General features: G+C 39.4%; 1 protein-coding gene across 2 annotated transcripts in view; it reads left to right on the top strand.

Annotated features, from left to right (window-relative positions):
* The window catches only part of LOC145278045 (equilibrative nucleoside transporter 4-like), a 129,368-nt gene that overhangs the window by 79,921 nt on the left and 33,532 nt on the right, over positions 1-15,915 (top strand). For both annotated transcript variants that reach the window (XM_080130271.1, XM_080130273.1), the window contains exons 3-4: positions 8,087-8,342; positions 13,495-13,569. In XM_080130271.1, coding sequence (XP_079986397.1) covers positions 8,087-8,342; positions 13,495-13,569 — 331 coding nt within the window. The remainder of the gene's footprint in view (positions 1-8,086; positions 8,343-13,494; positions 13,570-15,915) is intronic.

Below are 15,915 nucleotides of genomic sequence, written 5' to 3'. Positions count from 1 at the left end.
TTGTATTGAAGGAGTGGGACGCGACTCCGACAATGTTCTTCTTCCCGTTGCTGGACTCTTGCATCAGGATTGCTCCGCATGCGACATCACTGGCATCAGTAGTGAGCGTGAAGGGCATGGAGAAGTCTGGAAATGAGATAACCGGCGGGGAGGATAATCGGTCCTTGATCTTCCTGAATGCTCTGTCTGCATTCTCGGTCCAGTGGAATGGCTTGTTGACCTTGTTGAGTTCGTGTATAGGGGCCATGAGTTTTGAGAACATGCTTGATCTGATCTGTTCATGAAGGCGCGTCTCAAGGAATTGTCTGATCCAGACCAAGCGGCCGATGAGACTTTGGAGTTCCTTTCTTGAGGTTGGGGGTTTCATTTCTCCTATGGCACGAACATATTCGGGGTCGGCCTTGAACCCTTCGCTGTTTATTATGCGGCCGAGAAATTTGGCCTCAGGTGCGAGGAAGGAGCATTTGTCTGGGTTCAGCTTAAGTCCAAACTTTTGGAGGGCCATGAACAGTTGTTCTAGCGCGATGATGTACTCCTTGAATGTCTTAGCATGCACCAGGTTGTCGTCGATGTAAGATGATATGTTGCTGCGAGATGTGACCGTGGCTAAGGCCTCTGCTACGCAACGGGAAAAGATTTGTCCGGCCGAAGTGAGACCAAAGGCCAGGCGTGTGTACTGGTAGCATTTGTCCTTCCATGTGAAGGCTGTTTTGTGCCGGTCCTGCTCATCTATTTCAATCTGCCAATATCCACTACGCAGATCCAGGGATGCAAAATACCTGTTGCCCTTGCCGATTTTGTTGAGCAGGTGATCCATCCTGGGTATTGGGTAGGGGTCCAGATCGACTAGCACTTTGTTTAGTGTTCTTTTAAAGTTTGCAACGACGCGAATTGACCCATTTTTCTTACGTACGGCGAATACTGGACTGTTGAAACCTTTGGGGTCGCTGCAGGCTTCAATGATGCCTTTGCTTGCCATGCGGCCAATCTCGGCATTGACCTCCTCTTCCAGGGCTTGAGCAATCGGATGTTGTTTTTGGCTGCGTGATTGGCCGTTGGTTGGTATCCGAATGGGACGGATGAATGTGCCCTTGTCGCCATTCTCAGTACCGATGATGTCGGCATAGCGGATTAGTAGGTTGGTGGTGGCCTCAAGTTCATCACGGTTGGGATGGTTTGGTAGTGTGAGTCCTGTGTTGTGTTTTAGCCATGTAAGCTTTTCATCCAAGGTGTGGAGTTCGGGATGGGGTCCGATAGCTAGGTAGTCCTGGATGACCTTGGTCTGGGAGTCGTCTGTGGGACTGTTTGGTGACGACGTTTGCCGTACGATGTTAGCTGTGTGTGTGGAGCCTCCTTGGGCAAGTGTGCGTTTGAACTCCACTTTCGCTTTTTTGTTGTCGACCGTGTACGAGATGAGGGTATCATGGCATAGGATGTTTTGGCCGATCAGGATTGGTGTAGATTGTGCCGTTATTAGGGCGTTTATGCCACAGAATGCGGGTGTGTTCTGGTTGCCGATTACAATGTCGCATGTTAGTTGGCCAAGCGCGGTAATGCTGCCATTGATGCCCCTCACTTTGACGTCCGAGCGTTTTATGTGCTTCTTGGCTTCGTCTGGTAGTTGTGATGCTGGTATGATGCAGGTCGAGCATCCTGAGTCGAGCATCGCGATGTCTGAGAACTTTGTGTCGCCAATGCAAAAGGTGGAGTAGACAAGTGGTGAATAGTTAGATTGCTCTTGAAAGTTGAAGACGTGATGGCTGATATTGGAGCGGGTCGGGCGGGGCATCACATCTCGTCCTGACCGAAGTGAAAATCCTGGTCCTCTGTGTCCGGCATGTTGTTGCCTGTTGTTGCGACAAGGGCTTGTGTTTGGGTGCGGGGTGGGTGACGGTATCTGCAATTTTGCCTAAAGCAGGATAGGCCTCTGAGGTATCTCTGGCATACAGGGAAACTTACTGTTTGCCTGCGAGCTTCTTGCTGCTGATGTTGACGTTGATCAGTTTTCTTGTGTGTGTCTGTCAAGTTCGAGCGCTTGCGTCCACTAGAGTGGGTGTGCATGTTTGTTATATGGTAAGGTTTTCTTTGTCTCAAGTGGTGCTCTTGAGAGAGGAGTGCTGAGTCTTGGGAATTGGTGACATCGGATTTTATGCCGCGATCCAGGTATCTCTGTGCTTCAGCCGCTATACCAGTTGCCGTATAGTGGTTGTCCATTGTTCTGACGAGGTGCGGGTAGATATTTGTGTTCCATGCTTTCACCTTTTCACTCATAAGCATTGCGCCTATTATTGCTATGAGTCCGTCAACGGATAGTTCATTGTTTCTGTCCTTTCTGTGTTTTGCCTTGATGTGGACGGCCGCTTCCCTGAGTGTGGTTTCGAGTCGACCGGCAAAATCGGTTAGTTTTTCGCCGTCATGTCGTTCTAAGTCCCAGGCCTTGCTTAGATGTTGGAAGGTGGTCATTTGGCTGCCGTGTGTTGTCAGTAGATACTCCTTCAGGTTGTTGAAGGTGGATGTATCTTGTGCAGAATCCAGCATTTGCTGAAATATACCCTGGTCCAGCATGTCTTTCGCGGCCTTGACAAATTCGCCCTCCAGGCTTGGGTATGTTGCTCCCTCCGGTAAGACGTGTATTGCGTATATTTTGGTGAGCGCTGTTAAGAACTGGTTTACGTCCTGTCCAGGGCGGAAGGGCTTCTGTTGTCTCATGGCGTCCCGAATTGTTTGCTGGCGCATTAGCATACTGTAGTCGCTGCTTGTGTGGGGGTTGGTGGCTGTTGTTATTGCTGTTGATCTCAGGGCGGTTGTCATGGCATCTATGTCATTTCGGATCTCCTGAAGTGCCTCTTCCGATGGTTGTGTTGAGCTTGTCCTCAAGTTGAACAGCAGATGCTTCTGTTCTTTGATCAGTGTGAATAGTTCTGACCGCGTGAAACCCTCGTAGCTGTCTGTACTCATCTTGCTGAACGCTCTGACACCAGTTGTTATAAAATAACACGAGCGTATGGAAGCAAGGAGAACAAACGAAGTAATTTGGTTTCAACTTTTATTGAGGGTCAAAGTGAATAAGCATATATATCCTCAATCAAAGCCGGAACGGTCAGCTGGGCGTCAGGAAGGCCGGAATAAGGATTAGAGAGGTAGGGATCCTGGCCTGATCAGGTTCGGGCAGGTACAGGGGCCTAGATGCTGGAACGGTCTAGGGATGACGTCCGGGACTGGAACAAGCGGTGATATAGTGACTAGGCGCTTTGAATCAAACTGCTGTCGCTGAGCTGCCGCTGCTACTGCTGGATGGAGCTGAAGGAGACGGCTATTGCTGCTGTGGCTGCTGCTGCTAGAAAGTTGAGGGGAACGGCTGTTGCTGCTGCTGCTAGAGGTTGAGGGGACGGCTGTTGCTGCTGCTGCTGTTGGAAGGTTGAGGGGAACGGCTGTTGCTGCTGCTGTTGGAAGGTTGAGGGGAACGGCTGTCGCTGAGCTGCTGCTAGATGGAGTTGAATGGAACGGCTACTGCTGCTGTCGTTGCTGCTGCTAGAAGGTTGAGGGGAACGGCTGTTGCTGCTGCTGCTGTTGGAAGGTTGAGGGGAACGGCTGTCGCTGAGCTGCTGCTAGATGGAGTTGAATGGAACGGCTACTGCTGCTGCCGCTGCTGCTGCTAGAAAGTTGAGGGGAACGGCTGTTGCTGCTGCTGCTGTTGGAAGGTTGAGGGGAACGGCTGTTGCTGCTGCTGCTGTTGGAAGGTTGAGGGGAACGGCTGTCGCTGAGCTGCTGCAAAGAGTTGAGGGGAACAGCTGTGTCCGCTTCTACTGGTAGCGAGGCGACCTGCTCTGGCTGGCGATCTGCTGGAAGACTTACTTTTTCTCTGACGGCCGGCTTATTTATACGGCACGTGCGGACGTAGTAAAAGGCACATCGGCTCCGGCGTCAAAATGGCCGTCGTATTTTTTATTTGTGTTTGTTTCTCGTGCTTTAATGGATTGTAGAGAATTATCTGTTTGGTGTGTGTATGCATGTGTTATATCGATTTAAAGCTGAGAAAGTTGTGAATGTAACCTAGTCGGTGTCGTATTGTTGGGGTGTTTTGTGGAATCATTATTTGCGTTTTTATGCTATCTGAGTTGCGTTTACGGTAGTGTCTGTGATTTTTTATTTAGGTTTTTTCTTTTGCTGTGCAACTTTCTCTGGAGGTTTTCTATGTTGAAGTAAGGTGCGAGTTATTTTAATGATGTGTGTGTTTAAAGAGATGGGATTTGAAATTGTCCTGTGTATTTATTGTGTTTGACTACGTTGTAACGGCGAACAGATTTGTCTTAGGGTCGCCATTGTTGCTGCCGTCATTGCCTTGCTGATTTCCGGTTTATTCATGGAAATGTGGAGAGATATGCGAATATAACAGTAGAATAGTTTTTCTCATACAATTAATTACAATATTGTTTTTATAGCATATCCACTAACCAACCTAACCACTTTAATATTTAGCACATATACAACTAAACACAATTCCGTTACTGCATATGAAGATAAAGTCTCTGTATTTGTGTATTTATAAAGCAGTTGTTTATTAATCATGGGGAATGGATTTAAAATTATGGCGGTGGTTGGTTAGTACTTTCTTACAATAATAATCTGCAATTAATTACACAACGTGCTTCTTAGAAAATGGAGGACTTATTGCATGCTGACAATTAAGTTAAAATTAAGCATCATCTTTGCTCATCACATTAGCCATAATTATGAATAATCTATAACAGAAGAGGGAAAGAAAGGGAGAAATAGAAAGATTCATTTATATTAAGTCCATATTCGAATTTTCATGTTAAAACGTATGTTATTATCTTGGCCGCTTCTACATTCCCTATCACTCATCCAACGTCATATTCACCTACCCGTATTGGAGATTTCCACTCTCACAATCTCTTGATCTTTTCTGACCCTTTGTCTATGACACATTTGTATAATCATCAATATCTGGTTGGTTGTTTTTGTTTTACAGCATATCAACCCTTTTCAGGTTATTTAATGCCGAATCCAGTGATTTTGAAGAACGATTTTTTAATAGAATATATTTGTTTTTTCAAGTCAGTTTCTATTTAACACATAGTTGGGACCCTAACAGGTACTACCACTTCGGATCAAAGTGGACCTGGGAGCAATGGCAATTAAAGGGTGGCTCCACACTCCCCAAAGCCCGCAAGCTGGGGCCTCACCATCGGATATAGTTTAAGGTCATATCCAGGACCCATCAATATCTATTAACCAATATGTACTAGACAATATACACTAGCTAACATATCCACTAACCAACCTAACCACTTTAATATTTAGCACTTACATACAACTAAACACAATTCCGTTACTGCATATAAAGATAAAGTCTCTGTATTTGTGTATTTACCCTGAGTGTAGAGCCATTCTTGTAATAGAAAAATGATTTTAAAAAGTTATGGCAAAAGAAATAACTCTATCGTAGAGAAAAGAAAATTATTCAATTGCTAATATTAAATGTAGTTGTTTCTAGCAAAAGTTGGCAAAACTAATTCAGTCAGAGAAGCTCTGAGTGGTAAAGAATTGCAGGTAAAAGATGGTAGTCTTAATCCGATCAGAATCAGTAGTGACTTTCTTTTGTGACAAAACGAAAAGCTATGACTGAAAAATTCAAAGAGATTCAGTCTATTTTATACAGTGAGTTTGGTACCAGATTAATTCGTTATTATCACCCCTGGCTATAAATATAATCGTCCAAATCTCTATGATCATATCTAATATAATTATGCTAAAAATATTGCAACAATTCCCGTTACAGAAGTTTTGTTTGAGATGTAGATGAAAATTTACTAATGGAAGTAAGTGGAAACACTAATCGTAAAGATAACCACAAATAAAAAACAATTTTTTTTAAAGTTACTGATTTTCAAATATTTTCTTTATTAATATAATTTAACGTAAAATGAGCACCCACTTTATGGCCAGCAATAAATAATAAACTGTCTGAAGGTGAAACTATTAAATTATGTTAAATTATGTTATTGTACTATTTTTCAATGCTCAATTCAGGTCAAGATTTTGAGCTACAAAGATGGAAATGGTACATTTTCTCTTCCCCCCAACCTCTCTCCCACAGAAGAGACGTTGCGAGCTTGTCTTTCTTTCATCATTACTTCCATGGCAAATGCTCGTCTGAGCTCCAATCTTTGGTCCCCCTTCACCAATCTTTCATGAAAAACACCCGTCTAGCTGAAACCACTGTCAATAATTTTCCCCACCCTATATCTGTGCCTAAATAAAAATGTAGATTCCATGAACAAAGCTTCTGTCTTAGAAGTGCACGCCTGTGAAATTCTCTTCCGTTTGCCTGTTTCCCACCTGACTACAACTTGGGTGTCTTCAAGTCCAACATAAACAAATTCCTGATGAACCGCCCCCTTAAGTAAGACACTTTATCAAATCTCCATTACTAACGATTATTACAATATTATCCCATTGATTACTGTACACGCAATAACCCTTATCCCCGAGTGGCTTCCAGGCCTTGATAAGTGGTGACTATCATGTAAAAAAAAAAAAAAAAATAATAGTAATACCATAAAAATGTAATCGATTTTTAAAATGTTTTTATTACATTTTCACCCATAATAAGGCACATTGCCACTTTGGTGTAGGGAGCTACTATCAGGGGCAACAACTACTGGGGTACTATGTTCGGATTTGGGCAGCAAGATGTTGGTTCACGTTGCACTTGAACTTCTGCATGTCAGTACAGTTGGGGAAGCAGGGACCTGGAATGGAATTCCAGAGTCTAGCGGTTCTGGGGAAGAAACTACTGGAGTAGAAAGATCTTTTACATCTAGGGATCTCTACTGTGTAGGGGTGGGATTTAACTGCCTGTCGGGTTTGTCGAGGGTGTCTACGTCGTGGGGGTACAAGTGTCTGCAGTTTGCCAGAGCATTCACCATTAAAATACTTGTAGAACAGGCAGAGGCTGAAGCTTAGATGCCAGTTCAGGGCCTATCAGATTGGTGACTCTCTTTTGAACCTTGTCAAGTTGTTTGTTGGTTTCGTTTTACGGCATATCAACCCTTTTCAGGTTATTTAATGCCGAATCTGGTGATTTTGAAGAACGATTTTTTAATATAATGTATTTGTTTTTTAAGTCGTATTCTATTTAACCCATAGTTGGGACCCTAACAGGTACTACCACTCCGGGTCAGAGTGGACCTGGGAACAATGGCAATTAAAGGGTGGCTCCACACTCCCTAAGGCCTGCAAGCTGGGGCCTCACCATTTGATATAGTTTAAGGTCATATCCAGGACCGAACCTTGTCTAGGAGCGAGAGACTAGTAGCAGATGCACCAGCCCAAATGTGACAGCAATACTCCATACATGGGCGAATGGTGGCCTTATAGAGGTACAGGATACTTTCGGGTGTTAGTAGTTTTCTAGCACGGTAGAGAGAGCTTACCTTCTTCACAGCGGCTTGGCAATGCTTTCAATGTAATTGTTCCAATTCATGTTTTTTATCACAAGATCTGATTTTTTTTGCAAATCAGCACAAAACCTGACCTGATGAAGAGAAACGCATGCCATTTCCTGATTGAGCAAAAATGCACATTGTTGCAAAAATGCAGAAAAAATATTTGTTTTTACAGTTTGGAAGACTTAGTATTATTCACACAACATTTCAGTTGATGTTACAGCCGATCTTCTGCAGGTGTATCTTGGTGGACTCAGAAATTTTTCTATTGGACTCTAGAATCTTTCTGTCAAACTCAGGAATCTACACAGAATTTGGAATGGAGCCCTTTATTTAATCCACGGGGGTAACATGTTCTTGTTCCATCAACCATGACTGAATAGAAGTCCTAATTAATTCACAATTGTATTTTTAGTGTCACCCGCACTAAGGAGTATGTCAAAAATGTTGTAACATTTTATATCTTTATATAAGCATCTACGTGCATTGATTTTTGTGTGTGGGCGTGTGTGTTTTTTTCCAGAAAAAGAAAGAGAGACACAATTTGCATCGACTGAAAAATGTTTTTGGTTTAAAATATTAAATTACTTAATTTGTTCTTATATTTTTGGTAGGCCCGATTTCCTGGAACGACAATTGAATTTGACATGAGCCTGACTTACATCATCGTGGCCTTCTTCAGCGTCGTTGCCACCAATGCCTTGATCGAGACTTTCAGTCTGCAACTGAGGATAACGTTTGGTTATATTGTGGCCCTTTCCATTCTCCTCCTCGTCACCATCTGTGATATATGGTTGGAATTGTTCTCAAAGGACACCGCATATGGTATTACATTGACTGCAGTCGGCATGGTAGCCGTTGGATCAACTAGTAAGTAACTAAGGATTTATTGCATACTACATGTGTACTGTAATCAATATTTGATTCTGTCTAGCCATTTTCTATTATTTCCCTGCCCAGCATATTCTTTACACATTGTTACACTGCCCTATAACCAAATGGTAAAAACCAAACTCGGCAAAAAATTCTTAAACATCATTGAAAAACACTTCCTCCTAACAATATATATATATATATATATATATATATATATATAGTCTAAAGAAGCTTTGAATAAAAAATAAATGCAAAAATAAAAATAAAGAATGCAGTTTAGATTATATATGTGTGTGTGTGTGTGTGTGTGTGTGTGTGTGTGTGTGTGTGTGTGTGTGTGTGTGTGTGTGTGTGCATGATCTATCTATTTATTCATTTATCTATTTTTGTTTGCAATACTTTTATGCAGCATAATCACGTTGACACACCGGTTCTCACTGGATGACCAAAGTTAAGCAACATTGAAACTTATCAGTACCAGATGGGTAACCATTTGGGACTTCCAGGTGGTGTATGTACTTTCCGCTTATCTTAGCATTGTTTCTCCTTGCCACCAAACTCAAAAGTGCTGATTCAAGAGATTGTGCAACTCTTGCCTCACAATTACATGCGCAGCTGCCCCTACAGGGGTATCCTTTGTCTTTTGAGACTGAACGAAGGCATCAAACTTTTGAACAAATTCAATTATTATTTATAAATTAGTAGAGGGCATCCAGCTTTGCTGGGTCGTAAAATACGCTTAAATATATTTTAATTCATGCAGATTTCATATTTATTATTGCGCAGCCAATTCTCTATTGAATATGATATATATAAATATATAATATAATGTCTATATAGTACTGATTTCAAAAGTCTTAAAAAAAATGACTTGGGTGCCATCAGCTAGAATCCAAACCAAAACATTTATCACTCCAGCTGTGTTCCCTCACTTAGCACTCCAGCCGCATTCCCTACATTTTGAGCTAACCCAACAGATAGATGAGAAAGATTCCAAATTAAACTACTTCTAGCTAATGATTGAATTTGTGCATGCATAAAACTAATATAATATACTAGCTGTACCCGGCCATGCATTGCTGTGGCTCAGTTTGGTTAAAGCAAGTATTAGAGTGATTTGATTTGTATGCACACATGCACATGCACATGTGCAAACACCTACACACACACACACACACACACACACACACACACACACACACACACACACACACACACACATACAAACACACGATTGTAAAAACTTCTAAATACGAAATTAAAAATAGCACAGACCTGTTGAAAAAGCAATTGTAAAACGTGGTATTCTCCTGAAGGTTGAAGGTTCAATCCTCTCTGTAGGTAACCAAAAACATACAATTGCAATGGCTGATGGAATAAGAGCACGGTACCTCCATGAAGTAAATAAAGGGTTCTGCTCGAAATTCCACCGGAATTCCCGAATTCGACAGAAACATTCCCGTTTTCGACAGAAACATTCCCGAGTTCGACAAGATACACCTGAAGAAGGTTGGAGGTTACATCAACCGAAACGTTAGAATAACACACAAGATGAGAACAGTAGTAAGGTGTGTCCAAATAATACAATTAACCAATCCTTATCTCAAACATTCAAAAACATCTTAATATGGGACATGCGTTGCTGTGGTTTAGTTTGGTTAAAGCAAGTAATAGAATGATTTGTATTGTGTGAACACACACAAACATGACTGTTGTAAGGTAAGCATGTAATGAATTTGATGCCGTGCAAAAAAAACATGTCTCTTAATGATGCCATGTTTTCATTTTAATAAGTGTTCGTTTATTTATAAGAATCGAATTCCAGAAGATGAGAATTTTCAGCGCTTGGCCAATCAGAATGGACGGACTTTGGAAAGGGAGCTGTTATTACTTATGAATTGGAAATCAGAAACATTATGTTATGTCTATGTGTCTATGAGCCAATTACGATGGGTATTTATCTGCTAAATATTCACACACAGGCACATACATACATCTACTGTTTTATTTATATAGAAAAATGCATTTTTACCTAAATCCTAGTTAGGAATAATCTTGATTCCCAACTAGCATTTAGGTAAAAATGCATTTTCGTATAAATAATAATTAAATTCGTTCCAAAGTATCGCAAATAAAGATTAAAAAAAAGTAAATGGCATCTACAAAAATGTGGTACATTTCAGCAGGAGAGTTAGGTTAGTAGCTTAAGGCTTCCAATTTTGGTGTCCTGTTTTCGAATCTTGCTAGGTTCAGCCATGCTGATGAATTGGAAATGACGAAACCAGTGTCTCTGGAGGAAAATCAAATGTAATGAGCATTGAAAGATTGCCGGTGAAAGAAATTTTAATTTTTTAATGTGTTATATATTAGTCTTATTAAAAGTGATGCTTAGAGAGTCTTTTATTAAGAGTTTGTCGTTGTGTCTTAGGGAGAGATGTGTTGTAAGAGAGATTGTTCGCGTTATGAAGAGAGATTCATATATATAAAAAAAGTTCATACTTAGAAGTGTAGAAGCTCTTAGAGTGAGGAAACAGGGTTCAGACAGTCTTAGTGTTCACATTGTGTATGTAAGATGTGTATGTAAAGACATTTTAAAACACATGATATATATAAGACATATATAACAATTTTCACTTTACCTTTTGGTAAAATTACAACACAAAGACGACGTTTATAAAAACACATGATGGGTGTATTTCTTCTCCCGACCGGTCGTGGTTTTCATCATCTATTTTTATACTTACATGAAAAGGTAACAGCCCTTATCATGTAACAAATGGCCGTTTCTGAAACTGTTAAAAAAAAGTGCCCATTATAAAACTGGTTTGGGATTTTTGCCAAGATCTTGGGATTTCAGCTTTCACCTAGGGATCAACAATCGGAATTTTGGGAATTGTAGTAAACTTGTGTGTATATATATATATATATATATATATATATATATATATATATATATATATATATATATATATATATAGGGTGTCCATAAAGTCCGTGTGCAGTTTAAAAAAAAAGATTTGAAAGCTAGAATAACTAATGTGATTTCAGGCATTACTATAAATCATTTGGCAACTGTTTTTCGTGAACTGCAAAATCGTATTACCCTTTGTATTGCTAATGATGGAGGGCATGTGGAAAGTTAAATAAAATTTCAATAAAAGCTTAAAAAATATAGATTTACTTCTTTCAAATCCATTTTACAGATTATTTCTATCGCAAATATAAATAAAGTTATAAATTTTTTAAAGTGAACACGAACTTTATGGACACCCTGTATATATATACTAAAATAAAACATTAAATTGACACGAAAATTCAACACAAATTGCAAAATTGATCACTCAGCACAGTGGCACGGCCACATCTCAAGTACAACTGAATCATACTGGACATCGCTGAAGCAGCGCGTTTCCACTAGCTGATAGAAACATAAGAAGTGTTATTACTTGTTTTGTTTTCAGAACAACATTCAACAGTTGACGGTGAGTCATAGCGGAAACGTCAAATGCAACCATTAAAACACCGTTCATGGGGAACCCACAAGCAAAAATGTTTTTAAAATAAAATAAAAGATATTGAAACCATCTTTATTTTTATCATTAGAATCCTTTGGAGATAAGTAATTTATATTTATTTATTTATTTATTGGCGGACTAGTATTCTCATCTTCTAGTTATTGTTTCACGACGTTTCAGCCACTAATCCATGTGGCCTTCGTCAGGTGGTAAACTGTGACAGAATAAGAATGCTGTATCCTCAGTAATTACTGCCTTCCATAGTTGTCTCACCACGTTTTGGCCAACTAAGCCTCTGGCCGGCTTTGGGTAAAATTACAATAAAGCTGGCCAAAATGTGAGACGACAACAACTATGGAAGGCAGTAATTACTGAGGATACAGTTAAGAGACTTAGCATTCCTATCCTGTCACGGTTTATCACCTAATGAAGGCCAGAGGAGTACTTGGTCGAAACGTTGTGAAACAACTAGAAGATGAGGATAATAGTTCGCAAATAAATAAACATCTTTACTTTCCCAAATGTAATTCATATTAACTTATACACAAGTTTACTACAATTTTTTTTTTTTTTTTTTTTTACAAGGGTGTCACCACTTATCAAGGCCCAGAGACCACTCGAGGATAAGGGTTAATAGGTATACATTAGTCATTGTGATTTTAGCATAGTAAACAGTGGGAATTTTGTAACTTGGATTACTTAGGGCGATGATTCAATTAAAACTTGTTCACATTGGACTTTTTCTTTTTTTTTTTTTTTCATAGATATCAACTCATTATCAAGGCCAAGAGGCCACTCAAGGATAAGGGTTAAAGAGTGTACAGTAGAAATTGGACAATATAATAATCATTAGTAATGAAAATTTGTTAAATTTGATAACTTATATGGAACGGCTCATCAAGAACTTATTTACGTTAGACTTGAAGACAACCATATTGTAGTCAGCCGGAAAGCAGGAAAACGGAAGACAATTCCACAGGCGTGCAGTTCTAATAAAAAAGCTTTGTTCATGGAATCTACGTTTAGGTTTAGGCACAGATAAAGAGTGGGGGGAATATTTGATAGTGTTTACAGCTAGACGAGTGTTTCTTGTGAAAGTTTTGCGAGGGGGGACCATAGATTGAAGCTCAGTCGAACATTTTCCATGAAAATAACGATACATCAGAGACAAACTCGCAACATCTCTTCTGTGAGATAGAGGTTGCAAGGAAGAGAAAAGGACATCTCCTACGAGGCTACGAAGTCTATTTTGAACTCTATTCCCAAAATTCTAAGTGTTGATCACTAGGTGAAAGCTGAAATCCCAAGATCTTTGGAAAAATCCCAAGCACTGGGATCTCTGTCTTTGAGGTGTCTTCATTGCTGATGCAGCCGGTATCTTCAGACAGTCTGATCTGGTAGCATCAGTTATATGAGTTAAATACTGCTGTCATAACTGAGTAACTAAAATAATAGCCATCAGAATCATACATTTACTTTCATGGTGGAGCTGAATTTTCTCCATAATTAAAAAAAAAATGACCTTGTGTCTGTCTTTACGTACATGATTGTGAATTCTGTTTTTTCTTTTTTTTTTTTTCTTTCTTTTTTACTTGTAAATCTTTATTAAATGACGACTTTTCTCTTTTCAGTCCAGCAGTCCAGTTTCTATGGCTACACAAGTATGTTGCCTCACCGATACACCCAGGCTGTAATGACTGGCGAGAGTGAGTGGAATTGTGTCTTTGTATGGCCCTCCATACAAACGCATATATCTTCTTTCTTTGTTGTTATTATAGCATCAGTTCACTTCTATTAATAAATGATTTAACTTCTTAACAATGGATGGCCAGTAGTGTAACAATATCCTGCTTGATAAACGGCAGAATTCGGTGATTTTTAATCACATTAAAACCTTTTGTTTCTTATCTTCTTCTTCTTGTTATTATTATTTTCTTTTATTCTTTTTCTCTGCCCTTCTCTCTGTCTGTCTATCTGCTTGTCTGTCTGTCTGTCTATATATGTATATATATATATATATATATATATATATATATATATATATGATTACATTTAATCTCTATGATATTTTAACTTTTAGACGTAATCCACCACACTAGTTTACTATAATTTATTTTCTCTCATAAAATGTATATACATGTATATATGACATCTAATTTACATAAGGAAAACACGCTGCTCTCCCCCATCATTATATATAGTCCCAATCCTCCGACTCTCTCGTCAATGAAGAAGCCCGCATAAATCGGGCGAAACGTTGAGTATTCAGGTCTTTCCACCTCCATTTTATTTCATATATGATTATTGCTATAAATAATATATAATACAGACATATAAATATATAATACAGACATTAGTGTTTCATCCTTTGGGAAATCATCAGTGTAGGGAGTTACGATTACAGCTGTTCAGAAGATTCGAACCCGACCACGTAGCCATCTCTGACTTCATTAGCGAGAAACAAACCACACAGCCAACGTTAACCACAAGAAATACAGTTGAATTTAACATTTATATAAAGTGTAAATGTCATTTTACGGCGAGAGTGATCTTATGATTATAATATCATGATCTGCGAATTTTTCCCCTTTTCCCTTGTACATATTTGTGAATTATTCCATGGATTTCGGCTTTTGGATTATTTTGGACCTTCTTCCAATTACGGGATTTCATTGGATTTTACTTGTGCAAATGGAAATTCAATTAACTATTATTTTTTTATCAGCGATTCCGTACTTATTTCTTTCTTTTTCCCTCCTTGAGCGCTTATTCTAAGAAAGGAGTTATTTGCTCTTTGTTTACATTTTTTTTCCGCCCACATTTTTAGGACGTATTACTTTTTTATTTATTTATTTTTTAAAAATATTATTTATTAATAATTATCACGTGCATAAAAGTAACTCTATAACTTACTTTTATGCACGTAATAATTAATAATAAATTATATATATATATATTTGTCATCCACATACAGTACTGTTTCGTTGTGTCACAACTCATCAGTGTGGCTATACATACATTTTTCCCCAGCCGTGGATCGAATCTACAACCGTCGCATTGACAGTGAGTAACTCTAACCATCAAACCACGAATCAGGGCCGTAAATATTTTTCCTCGAATGTGTATTAAATTCACACTCGCCCGTCGTAAGAGTGCTCGAACCATCAGTTTGTTTACAAACAAATTAAAATGCTAGAAAGCTGTAACCAGCTGGGGAGTAAGTTAGTCTTGATACTCCAGCATTCCGCATATGTTCAGGTGCAATACCTTATTTGTTAAATAAAATTAAAATTGTTGTAACTTACTCTGTGCATTGAGTTTCATTTCATCTGATTAATTTATTCTGATTATACCTTTGTATTCCTTACCTGATCGCCGCCACACATGATTAAGAATGGGCTTCCTCCTAGGGTGACAGCCATGCACACCAATTTGAGGAGTACAAAGATAAGTGTGTCATGCCTACAGTCAAGCATGGTGGAAGAAATTTCATAGTCTAGGGCTGCATTAGTGCTGCAGGTATTGGAGACTTACATTTCACTGAGGGAAACCTGAACTCCAACAACTGCCAAATACTGCAGCAGGGCATGATCTCCTTCCTCCAAAAACTGGGTCGCAGAGCAGTGTTCCAGCATGACAATGACCCAAAACACACATCCAAGACAACCACTGCTTTACTGAAGAGACGGAGGGTAAAGGTGATGGACTAGCCAAGCATATTTCCAGACTTGAACCCAATAGAACATCTTTGGGGCATCCTAAAGCAGAAGGTGGAAATGCGCAAAGTCTCAAATATCCGCCAGCTCCGCGATGTCGTAATTGAAGAGTGGAAGAGCATTCGAGTGGCTACATGTGAAGCTCTGTTAAACACCATGCCCCAGGAGAGTAAAGGCAGTTTTGGATAATGATGGTGGCTACACAAAATATTGAGAGTTGACATGTATGTTAATATTGACAACTTTTCGTAAGGGGTGTACTCACTTTTTTTGCCAGGGATTTAGCTTTGAATATTTTGAGTTATTTTGAGTGAGAAAATAAATTAAATCTATTAT

This window comes from Euprymna scolopes, chromosome 6 (genome assembly GCF_053919585.1).
Source record: "Euprymna scolopes isolate OS-2025 chromosome 6, ASM5391958v1, whole genome shotgun sequence".
NCBI classification, from domain to species: Eukaryota; Metazoa; Mollusca; class Cephalopoda; order Sepiida; family Sepiolidae; genus Euprymna; species Euprymna scolopes.
This window is presented reverse-complemented; position numbering and strand designations above follow the sequence as displayed.